This window comes from Symphalangus syndactylus, chromosome 10, assembly GCF_028878055.3.
Source record: "Symphalangus syndactylus isolate Jambi chromosome 10, NHGRI_mSymSyn1-v2.1_pri, whole genome shotgun sequence".
Lineage (NCBI taxonomy): Eukaryota > Metazoa > Chordata > Mammalia > Primates > Hylobatidae > Symphalangus > Symphalangus syndactylus.
Genome location: NC_072432.2, coordinates 28326121 through 28343869, shown reverse-complemented (window position 1 = coordinate 28343869; position 17749 = coordinate 28326121). Strand labels below are relative to the sequence as shown.

The following is a 17749-nucleotide window of genomic DNA, read 5'->3' as shown; positions in this document are numbered from 1 at the left end:
GAAAGAAAAAAGAAAAGGAAAGAAAAGAAAAGAAAGAAAGAAAGAAAAGAAATGAAACTTAAAACCCTATTCGCTGATGTGTTAAAGGCAACAAACTCATCTGCTTTTGGTCAATAGAACTGATTGGTGAGGGTGGTGAAATGTGGAATTCTGGTGAAAGTTTTAGATGGGTGGGAAAGAAACAGAGGTGATAGACACAGCTTGCCTATTTAATTTTAGCCTTGAAAGTTGGGAGACAAATAGAATTTGTTTGGCAGTAGCAGAAGAAAGTAAAAGAGAAGCATTTATCAAGATAAAGGGATTAGAAGAAAATATTGAAGGTGATTTTTTCAAGGGCAGTGAGGGAGCGGTGAATGAGGACCCCTCTGCCTCCAGGCAGTTCCTTCCAAGCCAAGGCCCGCTCTAGGGACACGCAGAGCTTCTGCGGACTGAGAGAGCAGCGGAGACTTGGCTTGAAATTCCTTGGGCCTGAAGAGTGTGCCTCTCCATCTTCTGCTCTTCATCTGAGCCAGAAACTTGAGATGGCATCCACTCACCCGAGCCTGCATAATTCACTGGCCGTCAGCTCGTCACCAGCACAGACCATCACTGCCCAACTGGCGTGCTTCCTCACTTCATCATTCTTGGAGCGTAGCAGCTCTACCAGGGGCTCCAATCCACCGGAATTTCTTAACTGAAAGCAGAAACCAAAATGTTACACATTAAGAGTATAGAATGTAACTATTTATGCTTTTTTTAAAAAAATCTCATTATTTGATTGCTGAAAGGTTTTAACTATGTAAAAATGCTTTAGAATGTGTCTATCTTTAGGTTTATTAAATTCAGGGGTGAAAAATCTATTGCAAACCCTTACACGCAGGAGCCCGGTTTTCGGGCCCCAGGAAAGATCCCAGGGAGGTCATCCTGATTTTATGTGGGACAGAGACTGCAGCAGGAGTCTGTCTTCTCACTGCCCACCCATGGGATGCCCGATGCTTATTCACTCAGCTCCTGAACACTGAACTGTTCATTTGGCTGTGTGATAGACAGAATAAGGGGTCCCCAAAGATATCCTCATCCCTGGAAGGGACTCTGCAGAGATGATTAAGGGTCTTAAGATGGGGAGGTTATCCTGTATTAGCCAGGAGGGTTCAGTGTAATCACAAGGATCTTTATAAGAGGGGGACAGAAGGTGCTGGAAGCAGAAAAGAGACATGATGGAAGCAGAGGTTGCAGTGATGCACTTCAAAGATCCAAGGAGGGTCACAAGCCAAGCAATGTGGGAAGCCCCTGGAAGCTGAAAGGGCAAGGACATAAGACACAGCTTCAGACTTCTGAGCTCCCCAACCATATACTATTCGATTTGCATGGCTTTAAGCCACTAAGTGGTGGTCATTTGTTACAGTGGCAATAGGAAGTTAACACAGTCCCTAAGGTTGAGGCTGGATGAACCGATGCCAGCAATGACCCCCCACGTCACTGTGCCTGGCCACCAAGTCAGCACTGCAACCAAAGCAACACCCAAGCAGTTCTTCAGAGAAAGACCCATCTTTGCTATCTATACACAGTGTCTTCTCTTCATTTCTCAAAGGACTGAAGAGGAGAAGAAAAAGAAAAGAATTGGATAGAACTTCATTAATTACATTACTAAAAGACATCACTCATGTATAAAATTATTCCAACCAGAAAAAAAAAAAGATTGGGCAGAGTTCTTGTCTCACGTCTGAAATGTAATGCTGCATTATCCAGGCGCCTGGAGGATAAAAAGAACGTTCTTATTCTACCAGCTTGAATGTGTAGTATCCTAAGGCAACGTCTCTGTGGAATCTGTTCTACTTTCAGCCACTCTCATCGCAAACACAGGGGCCCTGGTGAGGCTTACATGTTATCACACATTACTTGGACAGCTTAGAAAGTTCACTTGAAGCATCCTTATGCTTAGCAAGCATAAGGTATAATATAAGACAGTAATCTAACACCACATGTCCTTTTGGCAAAGATTTAATTTATTCATTAATTCCTCCATTTATTCATTCATTCATTTAACAACTGTTCATTCAGCATATATTATGTGCCGGGTATATATTAATGACATGGACACAGGGGAGAAAAATCTCAGTTCCCTTCCCTAAAGTCTCAAGGATCTTGTAGTCTTTTACACAGAACCCTAAAATTCATAAAAGGAAGACAAGAGGTGCAATGGGAGCATACAGAAAGATGTACCCTAGTTTGAAAACTGAAGTAAAGGCCTCCTGGGGGACAAGAGGGTAGAGCTGGATTTTGAAGGAGAAATAGGAATTTATCAGGTGGGGGAAAAGGGAGAAAGCAGAGAAATCAAGCAGGTATAGCTGTGAGAGCAGAGCATTCTGACATAATTACAAGCAGTGTGGCATTTCTGGAGTGTAGAGTTCCACCTGGACAGAGTTGGAGCTTACACCTTTAGGTAGGCAGGTGCAGGTCACCAGGGCCCCTGCAGATGGCGCTGAGCAGCTTAACGTTCCCATTGAGGATGCGCAATGATGTGACCAGGGCCACAGGTTAGAAAGATCAGCCTGGGCCGGGCGCGGTGGCTCACGCCTGTAATCCCAGCACTTTGGGAGGCCGAGGCGGGCGGATCACGAGGTCAGGAGATCGAGAACATGGTGAAACCCCGTCTGTACTAAAAATACAAAAAATTAGCTGGGCGCAGTGGCGGGCGCCTGTAGTCCCGGCTACTCGAGAGGCTGAGGGGGGAGAATGGCGTGAACCCGGGAGGCGGAGCTTGCAGTGAGCCGAGATTGCACCACTGCACTCCAGCCTGGGCGACAGAGCGAGACTCTGCCTCAAAAAAAAAAAAAAAAAAAAAAAAAAAAGATCAGCCTGGAGCCAGTAAGGGGAATAGGAGGGGAAGGAAAAAAGTAAATGGTCTCCTGCATATTCCAGGAACTAGGTGGGCTCCCCTGCAGGCTGCATGGAGGTATAAACAGGACCCTTGTTTGTCACTGTGCTCCTGATACCCAGCAGAGCACCTGGCATGCAGTAGTTGGTAAATACATATCTGGTACCTACTACTACCTGAGTGGGTGAGCACTAATGAAGTGAGTCAATGGGAACAAACAAGGGAGCTAGAATAGAGATCAAGGAGACCGAAGAAAAAGATTAGGCAGTTGTTTGAGCAGACAGCATAGTGTGAAGCTTGGGCTCTGGACCCAGATGTGTTCTCATATCCCTGACTCGCCACTTACCAACTCTGCTTTGAGCATATTTCTTTAAGCCTCATTTTCCTCATCTGTAATATGGGGATTACAAACATACCTATCTCAAATGAGGCTTAAATTCATGTAAAGTGCTTAGCACTGGCACATAGTAGGTGCCAAATAAACGTTGGTTTTGTTATTTTTATGGGACAGAGAAGAACAAAGTTCCAGGCTGTTCAAACGAGTGCCATGGTGACATGAAAATGTGAGAAAATTGAGAAAAATAAAAGGATGTTTGTTGATTTAAGTCCAGTTGTATTTTTATTCTTTTAGAAGGCAGAGTCTTTTTGTAGAGACGCGGAGCTCCCTATGTTGCCCAGGCTGGCCTCGAACTCCTGGCCTCAAGCAATCCACATGCCTCCACCTCCCAAAGTGCAGGGATAACAAGTGTGAGCCACCGCACCTGGCCTAAATAAAGTTTTTCTGAAGATTTAATAGGATCACCATAAATTATCAAGGACATTTTTATATAATAGATTTTCAGATAAATGCAATCGTATGTTTTAAAAATAAGAAATATAAGAGAAACACAAGAGTACATATAATAACCCACATGTATAATTTAAAGAGTCCTAGTAAAAAGCACACTTGTTTCTCTACTATCCAGCTTAAGAGATGACCATATCAATGACACTGAACCCCTGGGTGTTCCACCCAATTACATGCCCCCCTTTCTTACTACAGAAGCAACCGCTTTCTTGAATTTCGGATTCAGCATTCCCTCAATTTTGTTTATAGTTTTAACTTCTATGTATGCATGCCAAAACAGCATAGTGCTTAGCTTTGCATACTTTTGAACGTTACATAAATGGAATCATAAGTACGTATTTTTCTACAACTTGTTTTTGCTTGGCATAATGCTTTTGAACTCATCTCTGTTGACATGCGGGGCTGTAGCTCATTCATTTTCACTGACATGAGATTCTATTTTATGGCTACAGCACAATGCATTATCCATTTTCTTAACAATCGGACAATTTGTTTCAGATATTATTTGTTTAGATATTATAAACAATGCTTCCTGGTACACAGAGGCAACAGATTCTCTTAGGTATACACTTAGAATTGCTGGGTTTATACGGCATGCTCACCTTCTTTGCTAATAAAACAAACAAGACAAGACAAGGCCAATTCGTTTTCCACTGTTTTATCGGTTTTGAAGGACTTAAATGACAGGTAGGTTTAATCACTTAAAAATGTTTCAAATGAATCCACCAGTAGGTACTAACCAGAAAAGTGAGAGAACACATGTTATTAAAATTCTCACCTCAGTCCGGGCCTCAACGTCACACGCAGTTGCAGTGACAGCGAGAGCAGCTTTGCTCTGCACGACTGTGTTTGCAGAACGCAGTGGGCTGATGATGGCATGCATGATGTCGTGATTCTGTATGTTCAGGCGCAGGGGCTCCTGCATGGCCATGTTCGTTAATACTGTAGCAGCGTTGGCAATGGCTCCATCTCGTTTACTAGACAGGACGTTTATTAATGGATCAATACCATCAGCTTCAGCAGCAGAGCTGAGTAAATGAAGGAGAAATGAATGTGATTCATCTGAATTCAAAAAATTATCTTTGGAGCATGCAACTAAGCTGCTAAAACAAATGAGTACAGAAATACAATTTTAGAAATAAATTAATTTGCCATGCAATGAACCCAGAATTGAGTGCTAGTGATTTAAATGGAGTCTGGGAAATTTTGAGCTATGAATGAATTTAAGTAATTCTTTTTCTACTTGTATGGCTTTTGGTTATAGAAAAATATATCATTACTACTTTTTAGAAACCTCAGAAATAGATGACTACTATTTCTTTAAAAAATGGTACAACCATTATTATTATTTTAATTTACTTATAAGACCAGGAAATTCTATTTAAAGAAACTCTTGTGTGATTTCATACATGAACCATAAAATTCTTAGAAAGTTTTCTTGAAGATAAAATATTCCTAGCTATTAAGAAAACAAAAGCCTTAAATAGTAGGAATGAGTGAGCATGGGAACTACCGATTTAAGTTAAAATTCATTAGCCTGTCTTCCTCTTCTTCAAATTAGGTTGTTAATTGTAGTCAAAGGTTAACAAGTTTGAAACCAGCAAATCATTCTGCATGTGAATACTGCTTTTACAAATTAAACATTAAAAATCAAAGTCATGATATGGATATAAATAGATAATTTTAGTAATGTAGGCATATTCAGTTATTAAATTTCCTGTCTCTAGTATAAAAAGACTACAGTTACTATTAATATACTAACATTTTTTCACAATTAGATAGCCTAAATCTTCTTTTAAGACCACAAAATAGTCCTTGTTTTTGAGCACCCAGTTTTCCCAGGCAGTCTCCCATCCAAGTTCTAGCCTACCCTGCTTAGCTTCCAAGATCAAGCCAGGGTGGAAGGGCTCCAGATGCCAGCTGTCCTTATTTTTAAATCAGTTTAAAGCTCATAGGTAGTAAAAACAAAAATTAGAGCATTTTAATGAGTAGGAGATACTTCAGTTATGTTCTTCAATGTTTGGAATTGCTATAAATAGGAGATGTTCCAAGCAACAAGATAAAGAGAGCATCTTGATTTTAAAGGGAGACCCAAAATTCTGTTTTCAAAATCCATTTAAATCATCATAGTAATAGAAGTCAAGACAATAAAAATACTTGAGATGTCAATAATATGAACATCTCTTTTAAGTTTTTGACACATTTTTTCATTTAGGACTATATAATAATAACCAAAATTAAAAAAAAAAAAACTGAAGCTATATGATTCAGCCCATCACCCTGTATTGTGATGAATTAAATTTAATTTGGTACTGTCACTTCAATTTGCTTATTGTGAAGGAGGACTCACAACCTCAAGAAAAGAAGTTATGACAATTGTCATTCAGAGAGGAGGTAAATGAAATCTCCATAAAGAGACTGGTAGCCATAGGTGTAAGGAGGCTGTGACTGTGGCACCAGCTCTGAAAGAAACTGAACCACAGTGACTGGGCAGGAACATAATGAAGAGGGACAGCAGCTCTGGAGAACGGAGGGCTCACTTGGTGTCACCCTCACAGGACCACCTCCCACCCTGGCTTATATAAACCAGTCCATCAAACACACCACATCCCACAAAGGCAAAAGCAGAGCCTCATTTTGTTTCTACCCATTCTCCAGTCCCTTGTACATTTAATCCTTCTTTGGTATCTCCCATTCTTTCTCTAGGATGACATCCCTTAAAATTAAAATTTGGTTAGATGACGTGTAACCAAAATTTACCTCTATAAAAATATCCAAAGGCCCTGCATCACTCACTATAATAGCCCGAGGGTCAGCATTTAATTTCCTTTCCTAGGGGATAAAATAAGCATTCTTAAGATAATTTCACTTTTCATCTTCTCTCCTATTATTAATTGGCGTGGCGTTCATTAGGTTTTATGAAAGTGGGAGAAGTTGGAGGTTCTAATATATTAGTTTATCAGAAACATCTCATATTTTTGCAATGGAAATATCGAATACCTTTTACAACTACCAGCAAAAGTGTTAAATTATACATATTTTCTAATTAATAATATATACTTAACCTCCTTAAAAATCAGTTTTTCCTTTGACTTATTTTTCAGGTATTTAATGCAATCAGCCCCTTAAACCAAATACCTTGTATCTTTTAATCATTATAAACATGCCTTGGCCAAAATGTATGATTCCTTTGTCACTTGGTGGTTTTCCCTTGAGAATGTTCACTTTTTAAAACATCCTGTAGAGTTAAGAAAGAGCATACGATCGCAGGGTACTTCAATGGTATCCAGGAAGGAAACAGAAGTATTTTAAGTAAATGCATACAATAAATTCTCAAAGACTTTGTCTTTTGTGTGTACCAGGGTGTTTTTGGAAAGCTAAAGGAGTTCGCGGCGTTATACATCATCTTTTTCACTGGTCTTGAAAACTAAGAAACTAAGAAAAATTGGATCATGGAGATACAGGAATTTACATCAGGTATATCTGAACACTCAGCCTTTCTGCTTTGATTTTGTTTCTTTCTTTCTCCTCTACAAAGGCATATTTTGACTTGGTTCATTTATATCTCTACCTTCTGCTCTTTTCTTTGCTCTTCATGGAGACAGTAAAGGGAAATGCATAAAAACCTAGCTGTTTAAAAAACCAAAGATTCTAGTACACAGTGGAATATAGCTTTTACTAAATTGAACATAAATGCCAGCACAGAAAGATGAATCGTGCAGGCACAGCTGGCACAACCTGCATTATATGTGCATATTTGCCCGTAATTTGCTATATGCAGTGCTAAGTCTAAAAAGAATAACTGAGATTAACTTATTATGGTGGAAAATTAAACTATCATTCTTGCCTTAAAAAAACTAATTTTATATATAGAAGTAGAGTGCAGAATTTATACTTTAAAAAACAAAAAAGAATTGAACAAAATTCTTTTTAAACAAAATTGTTTGTTTAAAAAACAAAAAAGAATTGAATTAATTCTGTTTATTTCAAACCTCAGGCATTCTGTTGTATTTTTCCCTGTACACAAGCTGAAGCCTGTCATATTTTTAAAACACATTTCAGTTTCCCAAATAGTATAGCATTATCCAAATGAATGGGATGGAAGTCAAACTGCTTTGTTTTAAAATCCAGAATTATAGGGCCATATGTCATCACAATAATTTGAAAATATTTTCTGATATTTACTATCATTAGTCTCCATCCAGTTGGAGTTTAATCAAGTAAGAGTTTAAAATGTAAATTGGGAATAAAACAAACTAAAAAACAAATATGGGAATGTATAAAAACATCTGTTTGTATCATTTGATATATGTAAACAGAGGTGAAGCTTGACATGTCATGTGACGTCAATCTATTAGCAAGTCCTGACTATTTTCCTCTTTCATATTTCTCAAATCTCTCCCTTCTCTCCATCCTCCCACAGAATCCAATTCAGCATCCTCTCTTGTGGGTTGATATAAATAATCTCCTAAGAGGTCTCTCCTTGCCCCCTCCAGTCCTTCCTCCATCTTACAGCTAAAGTGATGTTTTAAAATTATAATCATATTGCTCCCCTACTTAAAACTTTCACAGTTTCCCATTGCTTAGGATAAAGTTCCCAATTTTTTCTTTTTCTTTTTTGTTATATTTTTAAATTATTTTTCTAGAGATGGAGTCTTGCTATGTTGCCCAGGCTAGTCCCAAACTCCTGGCCTCAAGCAATCCTGCCACCTTGGCATCCCAAATTGCTGGAATTACAGGAGCCACCATGCCTGGCCTACCCCCAAATTTCTGACATGGTCTCCGAGGCCTTACACAAGCGGCCCCCACTTCTCATGCCAGCCCCATGCACCCCCCGCCCCTCGCCGCCTCTTCTTGTTGCTCCGTGCTCTAGGCTTCTCTTGCAGCCTTCAATATGCCAGGCTCTTTCCGACATCATGGCTCCCCTGCCCTGTTCCCATTTCCTGACATCCTCTTCCCCCAGGACAATGCCCAGCCCTCTTTCACAGCTCAGCGCAAATGTCTTTTCCTCAAGGAGGCACTTCTGGATCCCCAAAGGAGATTTCTTTTTAACATGAGCTCAGAGTATTTGTGTGCTAAATATACGCATTTCTTTTTGTTTAAAAATGTGATATTCTGGCATAAATGTTTACATCAGAAAAAAGTAACAATTTAAAAATGTTATTTTGCAGCACTCATGAATGGAATTCAGCAGATTTTTCATTCAAATGCCCAAGCCCCACAATAAAAGAGCACTTACAGAAAGGACACTAAGAACATCACTGAGGAAAAATTCAGACACAAATAGCGTCTATGGCTCACTAAAAACATTGTGCGATTTCATGTCTGTGTCTTTGCACTTGTGGTCCCTTTGTCCCAAACACCCTTCCCTATCCCTCTGGCACCTGTGGCTAGAAAACACTAGCTCATTCTTCACTCTCTGCTTACCTGTCCCTTCCTCTGCAAAGTCATCTGTGACCATCATGGTCCTCCTTGTTAATCACTCCCTCCACTGTGCTATGTCTGTACCTGGTGCATACCTCTTAGAGGTAATATTTGAGTCTTATTTATATTTCCGGTGCTGAGAAGATCAATATATTTTAGTTGACTCGAATCAACTCAAGGTGTGTGAGCAGAAATCCGCTGCAGGTATTGAGAAGGAGGGAGGGGGAAAGTGCTTAGCTCAGCTTTAAGTTTGCAAGAAGGGATAGGATCCAGCAACACTGGGATTTCCAGTTTTATCACTTACAGCTGCTCTTGAAATTGGTTCATTTCCTCCCGCCCTCATGCTTCTCCAATTATACAGTGAGGTAATTTTTAGATGGTATTCAAGAATTAAAATTTTGCACTTTAGGCAACTTCTTGGGAATATATTCATCTCTTTAATCAAGGGATGTCTCTATTTTGTCTTTGCAGACATTGTTGACTCTGTTTATTTGAGTGTGCACCAGATGACACCATTTGGTACCTTTCAGAGTTGAATCCTTGCTGCAATTTGAGGTTCACATTCAACCCATCTGCAAAGTCTAGTAACATGAATCAAGGGTGACCTTGGGCAGAATAGAAATCTGTTTAACAGAGCCCACATACAGGGTAATATGTGGAACCCGATGGAACAGATGGTGATATTGGCAATAAGAACCTTGTTTGTTAACAGTGATTACAACCATTCCCACCAGCATGACTTTTCATATGTCTCCGTGAGTTTTGTCACTCCAAGGAAGACATATTGGCGGCAGACACACTGCAAGTGGTCAGGGGCGGTGTGTACGCAGCAGCGACTCAGAGCTGGCATTTTTAAGCCTTGCTGGCTGCAGGAAGTCTGGACAGGTGGAACACTGGCCGTTATGATAAACAGGTCTCCTGGTTATCACAGCCAGATTTGGAATGCTATAAACAGAATTCCTGACTCTTGTTCCAGCCAGTCTCTCAACAAAGGTAATGATCCAAGAAGCGGAGTGTGTTTGCTAAAATGGTCAATTTCTGAGTCCAGAACAAGAATCATCCCGCCACAGCCCCACAGCTGCAGGACGCTAGTATATGTGCCCCTAAACTCTGGCTGAACTCCAGGATTGACAAAACTAGCCAAGAGAATGTTCGTCTTTTAAAGAAATATTATTTAAGAAGTTTTTCACAATTAAGGGCGAGAACCAATTAACTGTAGGCAAATGCTTAAAATGATGGTTTTAAAATTAACATAATTAAAGTAAAGCCTAGCCACAGGGAAAAAAAAATGTGTTTGCATCTACAGCAAAATAAGAAAAATGCCCCCCCAAAAATGCTAGGAAATATGTGAAACCAAATTAATTACATCGTATTGATGCACCTTAGCCGGTTTCATTTTGAGACTTTCAGAATTCACTTTGATGTTGCAGCCGCGGTGACATTATGCTTTCTCAAAGAGAACAGCATGACTGCAAAGAGAATAGTGAGTGCTACCCCAGCACTTCCACAAAGAGCATGCATGTTTTTGCTACCGATTTTGAGGCAGTCAATCAAAGTCTGGGGAAATCAAATGTAATTTCCTCCCAAGTGACACGGAGCCTTTATTGACCTATCTGTTCAATCACAATACTTCACTTCCATACATGCTACCTCCTGTTTCAAATGCTAGAATGCCCTACTCGTAATTAACTACCTGCCATCAGCAAAGAACAACTCTCTTTTGCATGGCTGACTTGTCTCCTAATAAAATAGGAGTGATGGTCGAGGAGTTAGGATATTCATAATAAATGACTTTTGCCGCTACCAAATGTTTCTGTTTAGCCTGAAAATCAGCCTATTTACATATCTGTCAATGACGAGGGATACAATCCCAAAGTAATTAGAGATAACATGTTGCTGATTTTCTTAACTAAATAATAAGGATGCTGAATGCTCTAGTGCGACAGCAAACAAAAAAAATCCCTGCGCTTGCCAGGACTGGTTTATTCTCAGCAGCTCAGATGTCACTTCTTCAGAGAGCCCTTCCTTAACAAGCCCTGTATCATTCTCTAGGCCCCTTTCCTAACCCCGGGGCCATGGCCCTCTCTCCGCATTGTGCTGTTTTAAGTTTACCTATACTGTAACAATTCTGCAATTACCTTTTTAAAATTACTCGTGTACTGCTGGCCTCCCTGACTGAAATGTAGGCCTGATGTGTTCCTTTCCTGTGGTACCCCAAGAGCCTAGCACAGTGCCCAGCAGGTAAAGAATACCCAGATAATGGTAGAATCATTACCAAAAAAAACCCCAAAACAAAACAAGAAAGAAAAAACAAAAAAAAACCCTACACTCAAGGTGGTAAGTTCCCTATATTTTGGGATGAAATGATAATAGCTGTAAAGACGGATCACATCTGGCCCCCAGTGGAAGAAGCTGGATTCCAGACTCCCTGTGATACTGGTTAGGGGGTAATCGCTTACATGCACAAAACACAGTAGATTATGTAGATTCATTGTTACTTGTTTGTTTCATAGTCAAAAAAGACAGGATGCAGAGAGACTAAAACTTGCTCAAAAGTAAATCAACAGAGACCAGAAAAAAAAAACCACATGGTTTTCTGACCTTTAATTTATTACTTTTTACATTTTTCAAACCTCTTAAGCTTTAAAAAGTATAGTATTTTCAGGAAAACAAAAACCAAAAGAATTTACTTGCTTTAGGACATCATTCCTTAGGGAATGGAAAATGAGAAAGAGGAGGAGGCAGAGGAAGCAGAGAGGGGGAGAAGGGAGACTGGGGAAAGGAACCCGGGGAAAAAGGTGGAAGGAGGGTCAGAAGCAAAGAGAAAGGGAAAGGAAGTGATGAAAGATGATTCCAAAGGTGCCTACTGGAGTGAGTACAAGGAGTGCTGGAGGAATTCAAAGAGATCATGAATTTCAGCACAAGGGAAATTTCTGGTGGGGAAAATGTGGAGAAGTTAAGGGTCCTGGAGGCACTGATGAGGAAAGAATGAGAGAAAAGTTGCCGGAGTGGAGAGTAAGAGGTTCAGCTCCTACCAGCTCCCTGGGGACGTACAGAACAGACCACCTCTGTGATTGTGAGTAAGCACCAGGCCTTGGTTTCCTTATGTGCAAATTGGGCATGACAATAATATTCCTTCCCCCATAGGACTGCTCTGGGATTTAATGATATATTCCACTCAAGGACTTAGCTCAATACCTGGCCGATAACTGCCAGCTTTCAACAACATCATCATCATCCTCTTAACATTCAGTGAGCCACAAGGGTAGAGAGTTTCAGATCATGGAAACGGAAGATCATATTGTAAAACTTGTGTATGTGCATGAAAATTTCATTTTCAGACAATTTTTAGCTAAACAGCAAAATCTCCTACACCTGCAGGGCTAGAGCTGGGGCAGTTTCCTCGGAAATCCTACGCAAGCCTTTCCACTCAAGTGTAATCAATGAGCGGAAAGGACCATTTCCAGAGTGAAGAAAAATCAAGAGAAATGATTAACATAAAAAGTCAAGGGTTGGTAAAAATAACCTTATATAGGTTTTAAGTATGCTTCAAATTGAAAGAGAGGGGGAAATCACATAATATAAAGATTTCCTCTGAAAATAAGTAATGTTGGAAATTAAACCTGAAAGAGTTCTAGCAACTTTAAAACGAGGTTATGCATTTATCAGTCTCTGCACTGTAGGTCATAAAAGTAGCATGGATAATTTTCTAAGTGAACTTTTTATGGGATTCACTTGGCCTCACAAAATCAGTAGCTAATCAAATTCATACTGTTGGTCAAGGTCAGGTGGGCATCCACTGACATGAAATGGGGATAGGGAATCCACTTATTCTATTGCAAAATTCAGCTTTTCATTCTATGTTTTCCAAATTCAGTATGATTTTTCCAATCCAGCATAACCAACATTTAGAATAAGATTCCATCAGACAGGGAGGAATCTAGGCTCTAAGGAGCAGAAAGAAAAGCATCCACTCAGTAAACTTGGACGGAAATAATGCAAGAATAATTCTCAGGTTTACCATGAGGACTTTTCCCATTTATTTTATCTATTGATTCCAGAGGACTTTTAAGGTATTAATTAACATGTTAAATACATTCTTCCAGAGGTCATCCTTAATACAAAACAAAACCTCCTAAAAAGTTATGAAATTAGCTAAGTTATCTTGCAAGATACTCATATTGTGAGTATTCTAATTCAATGGATCTAGAATTTTACAACAAAATGATATAAATAAGAATGTAAAACAAAATCTATTATACAAAGTCAAGAGCAAAAAATCAACTCTAGAGAAACCATAATAGCAATGAGATTTCTTAGGTTATGTTGTTCAAGAGTTTCACATTTATCCTATCTGGTTATATAGCACAGAAGATGTCCAGCTACCGGTACAATGAATGCGTCAAAACATTTATAAATGACTACACCTTAATAGCGGACAAAGTCAAACAGAAGCATCTGTTAAACACACATTTAGCAGTAGAATATTATCTCTAAAAGAACCATGTTGAAATGATTTTCAGATCGGAATCTTTTAAAAATGTTTTGGAAATATTATCTTAGGTACACTGGAGAGTGTTTCAAATTAAATTAACGTACGTTTCATTAAACTACAGAACAATCCTTCCATTACCTTTTTTGCCCCTCCCCCAACGTCCTCCTAAACGGCCACTAGGGGTCAGTATGAAGACGCAGTTCCTTGCACTGTTAGAAAATGGAACTCTCCGAAAATGAAAAACCCTATGCAACAGACAATAGCTGTACAACCTTAGCAATATTAAGTGCAACCTATACATCAAGTCTACAACACGAACTTGCATTTTTCATGGGACTACGTTTTAATTTTGTAAATCACTATGGATTATCTCTATGTTCAATGCTTCTTTAGTAAAAAGTATTCAAAATGACAGGATTACTTTTATGTAAGTGGGTCTGTGTAACTGGCCAAGAAGTGTGCTCTAAGAATAGGGTGTTAACATTTATTTTTCAAAGGGTGATGGGACACATGTCTAGCCATTTCATCCCTTCCTGTACAGGGATGGAGAAGGAAAAGTGAAACTTGTGGTTTGTATTTTGCTAACTTTAAGAGATTTTTCCCCCTTCAAAATGACCATCATCAGTCACTGCACTCAGCCTTCATTCCACCATGAAATATAGGCAATTCTAAGGAGAAACCATTAGCCTAAAAGCAATAGAATAAAAGAAATGGTAACAATAAATAGACATTATCTTCCCACCAACTTTACTGAATGGGATAGAAATTTTTCAAAAGGTTTGAAAAGTGCTTCCTATTTCTGCTGGAGAAACTTAACATTCCAGGAAATCATTAAGATCATGCCCCTCTCTGACAATACTGAAATGATTGATAAGGACTTTGGTCACTGTGAGTAAATGCAGCACTGATTTTTGTTGAAGCACTAGATGAAGTATTGACTTTTCTTGAAATACTGTGTGAAGTTCTGTATGTGGCATACGTTCTAAAGTTTTCTCTACAAATTGCATGGCATTCTCAGGCATGATACTCCATGAATAATTCTAATAAGTATTAAAATTAGTCAATGCTTTATTTCTATGTTAGTGAAGAGAATGTTTAATACTGATAATACAAAATGACAAGTCATCCACATGTAACGAGGACATTCTAAGGTTCCCGAAGCACTCAAATGCACATCCATATAATTTGGGGTCGTTCTATCTGTTTGTGGAGTCCCTTTGGAGTGTACTGCTTACAATTTCATCATTCCTTTGTGCGGTCCTGACCATAGGGAACACAACAGCAAGGCAGTTTCTGGGGAAGAGCTTTTTGTCTCTGGTATTGTATAAGTTGGCATTGGGCCAGTAATCAATCGATTAATTTTTGTAGTCACCACTATATGTGCTAACATTTAGAACTTTGTTGGGTCACTGCTGTCGTGGAAAGTCAAAAGGGGTACAACAAATAAAAAATAAAAAGCAAAGAAATGGAAAGAAAAGGGTCTCTAAGATTTAGGTAAATCACTCAGTTCTTCATGGGGATGACATGGAATAATTATGAAGAATCAGAGTAAGTGTGATCTATGTGTAAACAAGGGACTTATGATCATGCATTTACTGTAACAAAACTTCAGTTCTCACTTCTCTATAGGGATTAAAATAATTGTAGTTTTACTGTGTATATTTTTATTTTGTTCATTGCATTTTATTTCCTAAGATAATTGCATCTTTTGAAAACTATCTAGCCAACATTTATACTAATCTTTTTAGTTCTGAACATTTATTCTAATCTTTTTATAGTTTACCAGTGGCGAAATTTAGTTAGCATTGCCAAAGGGAAGTGAAAAACACTGAACCCTTTTTCTTCTTGGAATAACTTAAACTCTAATTCTGATCAGATCCAACAGATGGCAGTGATGTTATAAATTAATAGTTTAAAACGTTCTTTTAATATGTAGGGTCTGCTCCTCAGAGAATAAGTCTCTCAGTACTTGCATAAATAATATGGAACTTTGATATGACTAATTAGATAGAAACATACAGGATAAATGTAACATGAAATTTAGCTGAAAACAATATTTCCTATGTCAAAAATAAACAGTTTTCTCATTTCCAAAAGGCATTAGAAATTGTTAACTGTCAAAGAGATTAGCAGTATACCAAAAAAGGATATGTGTCCAAACAACTAAATGGGTTACATTTTTCTATAAAATTCATTATTGCTTCTTGGTTTCCATTCTTATCTGTTCCTTTCTATGGGCATTGTTTTAGCCTTCTCACCTTTTATTTATTCACTTAAAAATAGTTTTACTTTGCTTTCTCCTTCTTTCATTGCTAATAAGTGAATCTGGCTGTTCTTATCCCCCTTTACTATGCCTTTATAAAAATAGTTATTTTTATTCTTATTCATTGCCTTTTCATATTTGTACCCACTTTAAGTAATCTTTATGCTGTAGATAATAAAGAATTAGAAGTATCAATAGAAGGCTCTTATAGGGAAGCCTCCAATGTTGCTTCTATTTTCCAAGTTATGTAAAAACAAAGAAAACAACACTGATGATTGCTTTCTGTTTTAAGTAATGGCCATTAATGATTGTTTGACAACAGACTTTGTTTGTCAAATAGACTTTGTTTTCCTCACTTTTCTTTTACTTTTGGGTTTTTTGTTTTGTTTTGTTTTGTTTTGGGCTTTTTTTTTTTGAGATGGAGTCTCACTCTGTTGCCCAGGCTGGGGTGAAGTGGCGCGATCTCGGCTCACTGCAACCTCTGCCTACAGGGTTCAAGTGATTCTCATGCCTCAGCCTCCCATGTAGCTGGGATTACAGGTATGCACCACCACGCCTGGCTAATTTTTGTATTTTTAGTAGAGACGGGGTTTTGCCATGTTGGCCAGGCTGGTCTCGAACTCCTGACCTCAAGTAATCCACCCGCCTTGGCCTCCCAAAGTGCTGGGATTACAGATGTGAACCACCTTTGCCCGGCTATTTTTTGGTTTTATTTTAGCCTATTTTCCTTTGAATGCCTACTATGGGATGGACACTGTTCTAGATGCTTGGGATGCATCAGTGAATTAAATAGATGAAGGCTGCTCCCTTCATGGATGCTAGCGGTTGGTGTGTGGGGAGGGGGGTGCAGGTGGGTGGTGCAGAAAATAAATGATGATAAGTGTACCAGGTGAGTTACATGCTATGTTAGAAAATGATAAGTGTGTGTGAAAAGGGCAGCAGGGAAGGAGCGTTGAGAATATGCATGTGTGGAGAGCAATCTTAAGCCGTGTGGTAATGCTAAGTGGCTTCGCCAAGGTGACAATTTAAAAGAGATGTAAACGGGGTGAGGGAGAGAACCACAGCCTGCCTGGGAAGAGGTTTACCAGGCAAGAGGATGTCACTACAATGACCTAAGGCAAAATACTCCTGGAAGCGGAATTTACTTCCAGGATATATTTTATGTCTATTTTACTCTACAACATTAGCCCATTTGTAAGTAAAAGGATTCATGTTTGGTAATAATTTTTAACTACCATCCATATCCACGTATCCATAACTCAAATGCCTGGAAATTTCACATAACCACAACATACATGAGAATTATCTGTGGGGGTGGGGAATGGCCTCTGAGAAGCAAAAAATACGTACGTACAGAAGAGACATCAGGCCCTCCTGTATGGCTTTTATGCAAAATTTGATAAAGCTGGGTTACCTGGAATCCAAGCTTTTCATGGACAGAAAGGAAGGATTTGAAAGAAACTCTGGCAGGGAAGAAGTTAGAGCTCTGCCAATCAGATCCACTGATGGCAGTGAAAATGAAAAACAGCTCTCAGAAGCTTGATAAGGAATCAACAAAATGCATCAAAGGTCAAAGGAGCTGCCCCCCCCAAATTTATACCCAGTGAGTGGGACAAGTAGCCCCCCTTCCCCAAGGGGCCCTGAGAACACCTCCGAGGGTCACATGGCAGCCACTTAGTCAAAATGGCAACCATAACTTTCCCCACCAAAGTTTAATAACAGCGTAATCAGTTCAAAAGGCTGAGAGGGAGCTCAATGCAGAGGCTCAAACCTGTAATCCCAGCACTTTGGGAGGCCAAGGTAGGAGGATTGCTTGAGCTCAGGAGTGTGAGAGACCAGCCTGGGCAACATGGTAAGACCCCA

General features: G+C 39.2%; 1 protein-coding gene across 9 annotated transcripts in view; it reads right to left on the bottom strand.

Moving 5' to 3' along the window:
• The window catches only part of ARMC3 (armadillo repeat containing 3), a 273044-nt gene that overhangs the window by 36850 nt on the left and 218445 nt on the right, over nucleotides 1–17749 (bottom strand). For all 9 annotated transcript variants that reach the window (XM_063611069.1, XM_055296756.2, XM_055296749.2 and 6 more), the window contains 2 exons: nucleotides 4483–4732; nucleotides 537–673 (listed from right to left, as the gene is read on the bottom strand). In XM_063611069.1, the coding sequence (XP_063467139.1) occupies nucleotides 537–673; nucleotides 4483–4732 (387 nt within the window). The remainder of the gene's footprint in view (nucleotides 1–536; nucleotides 674–4482; nucleotides 4733–17749) is intronic.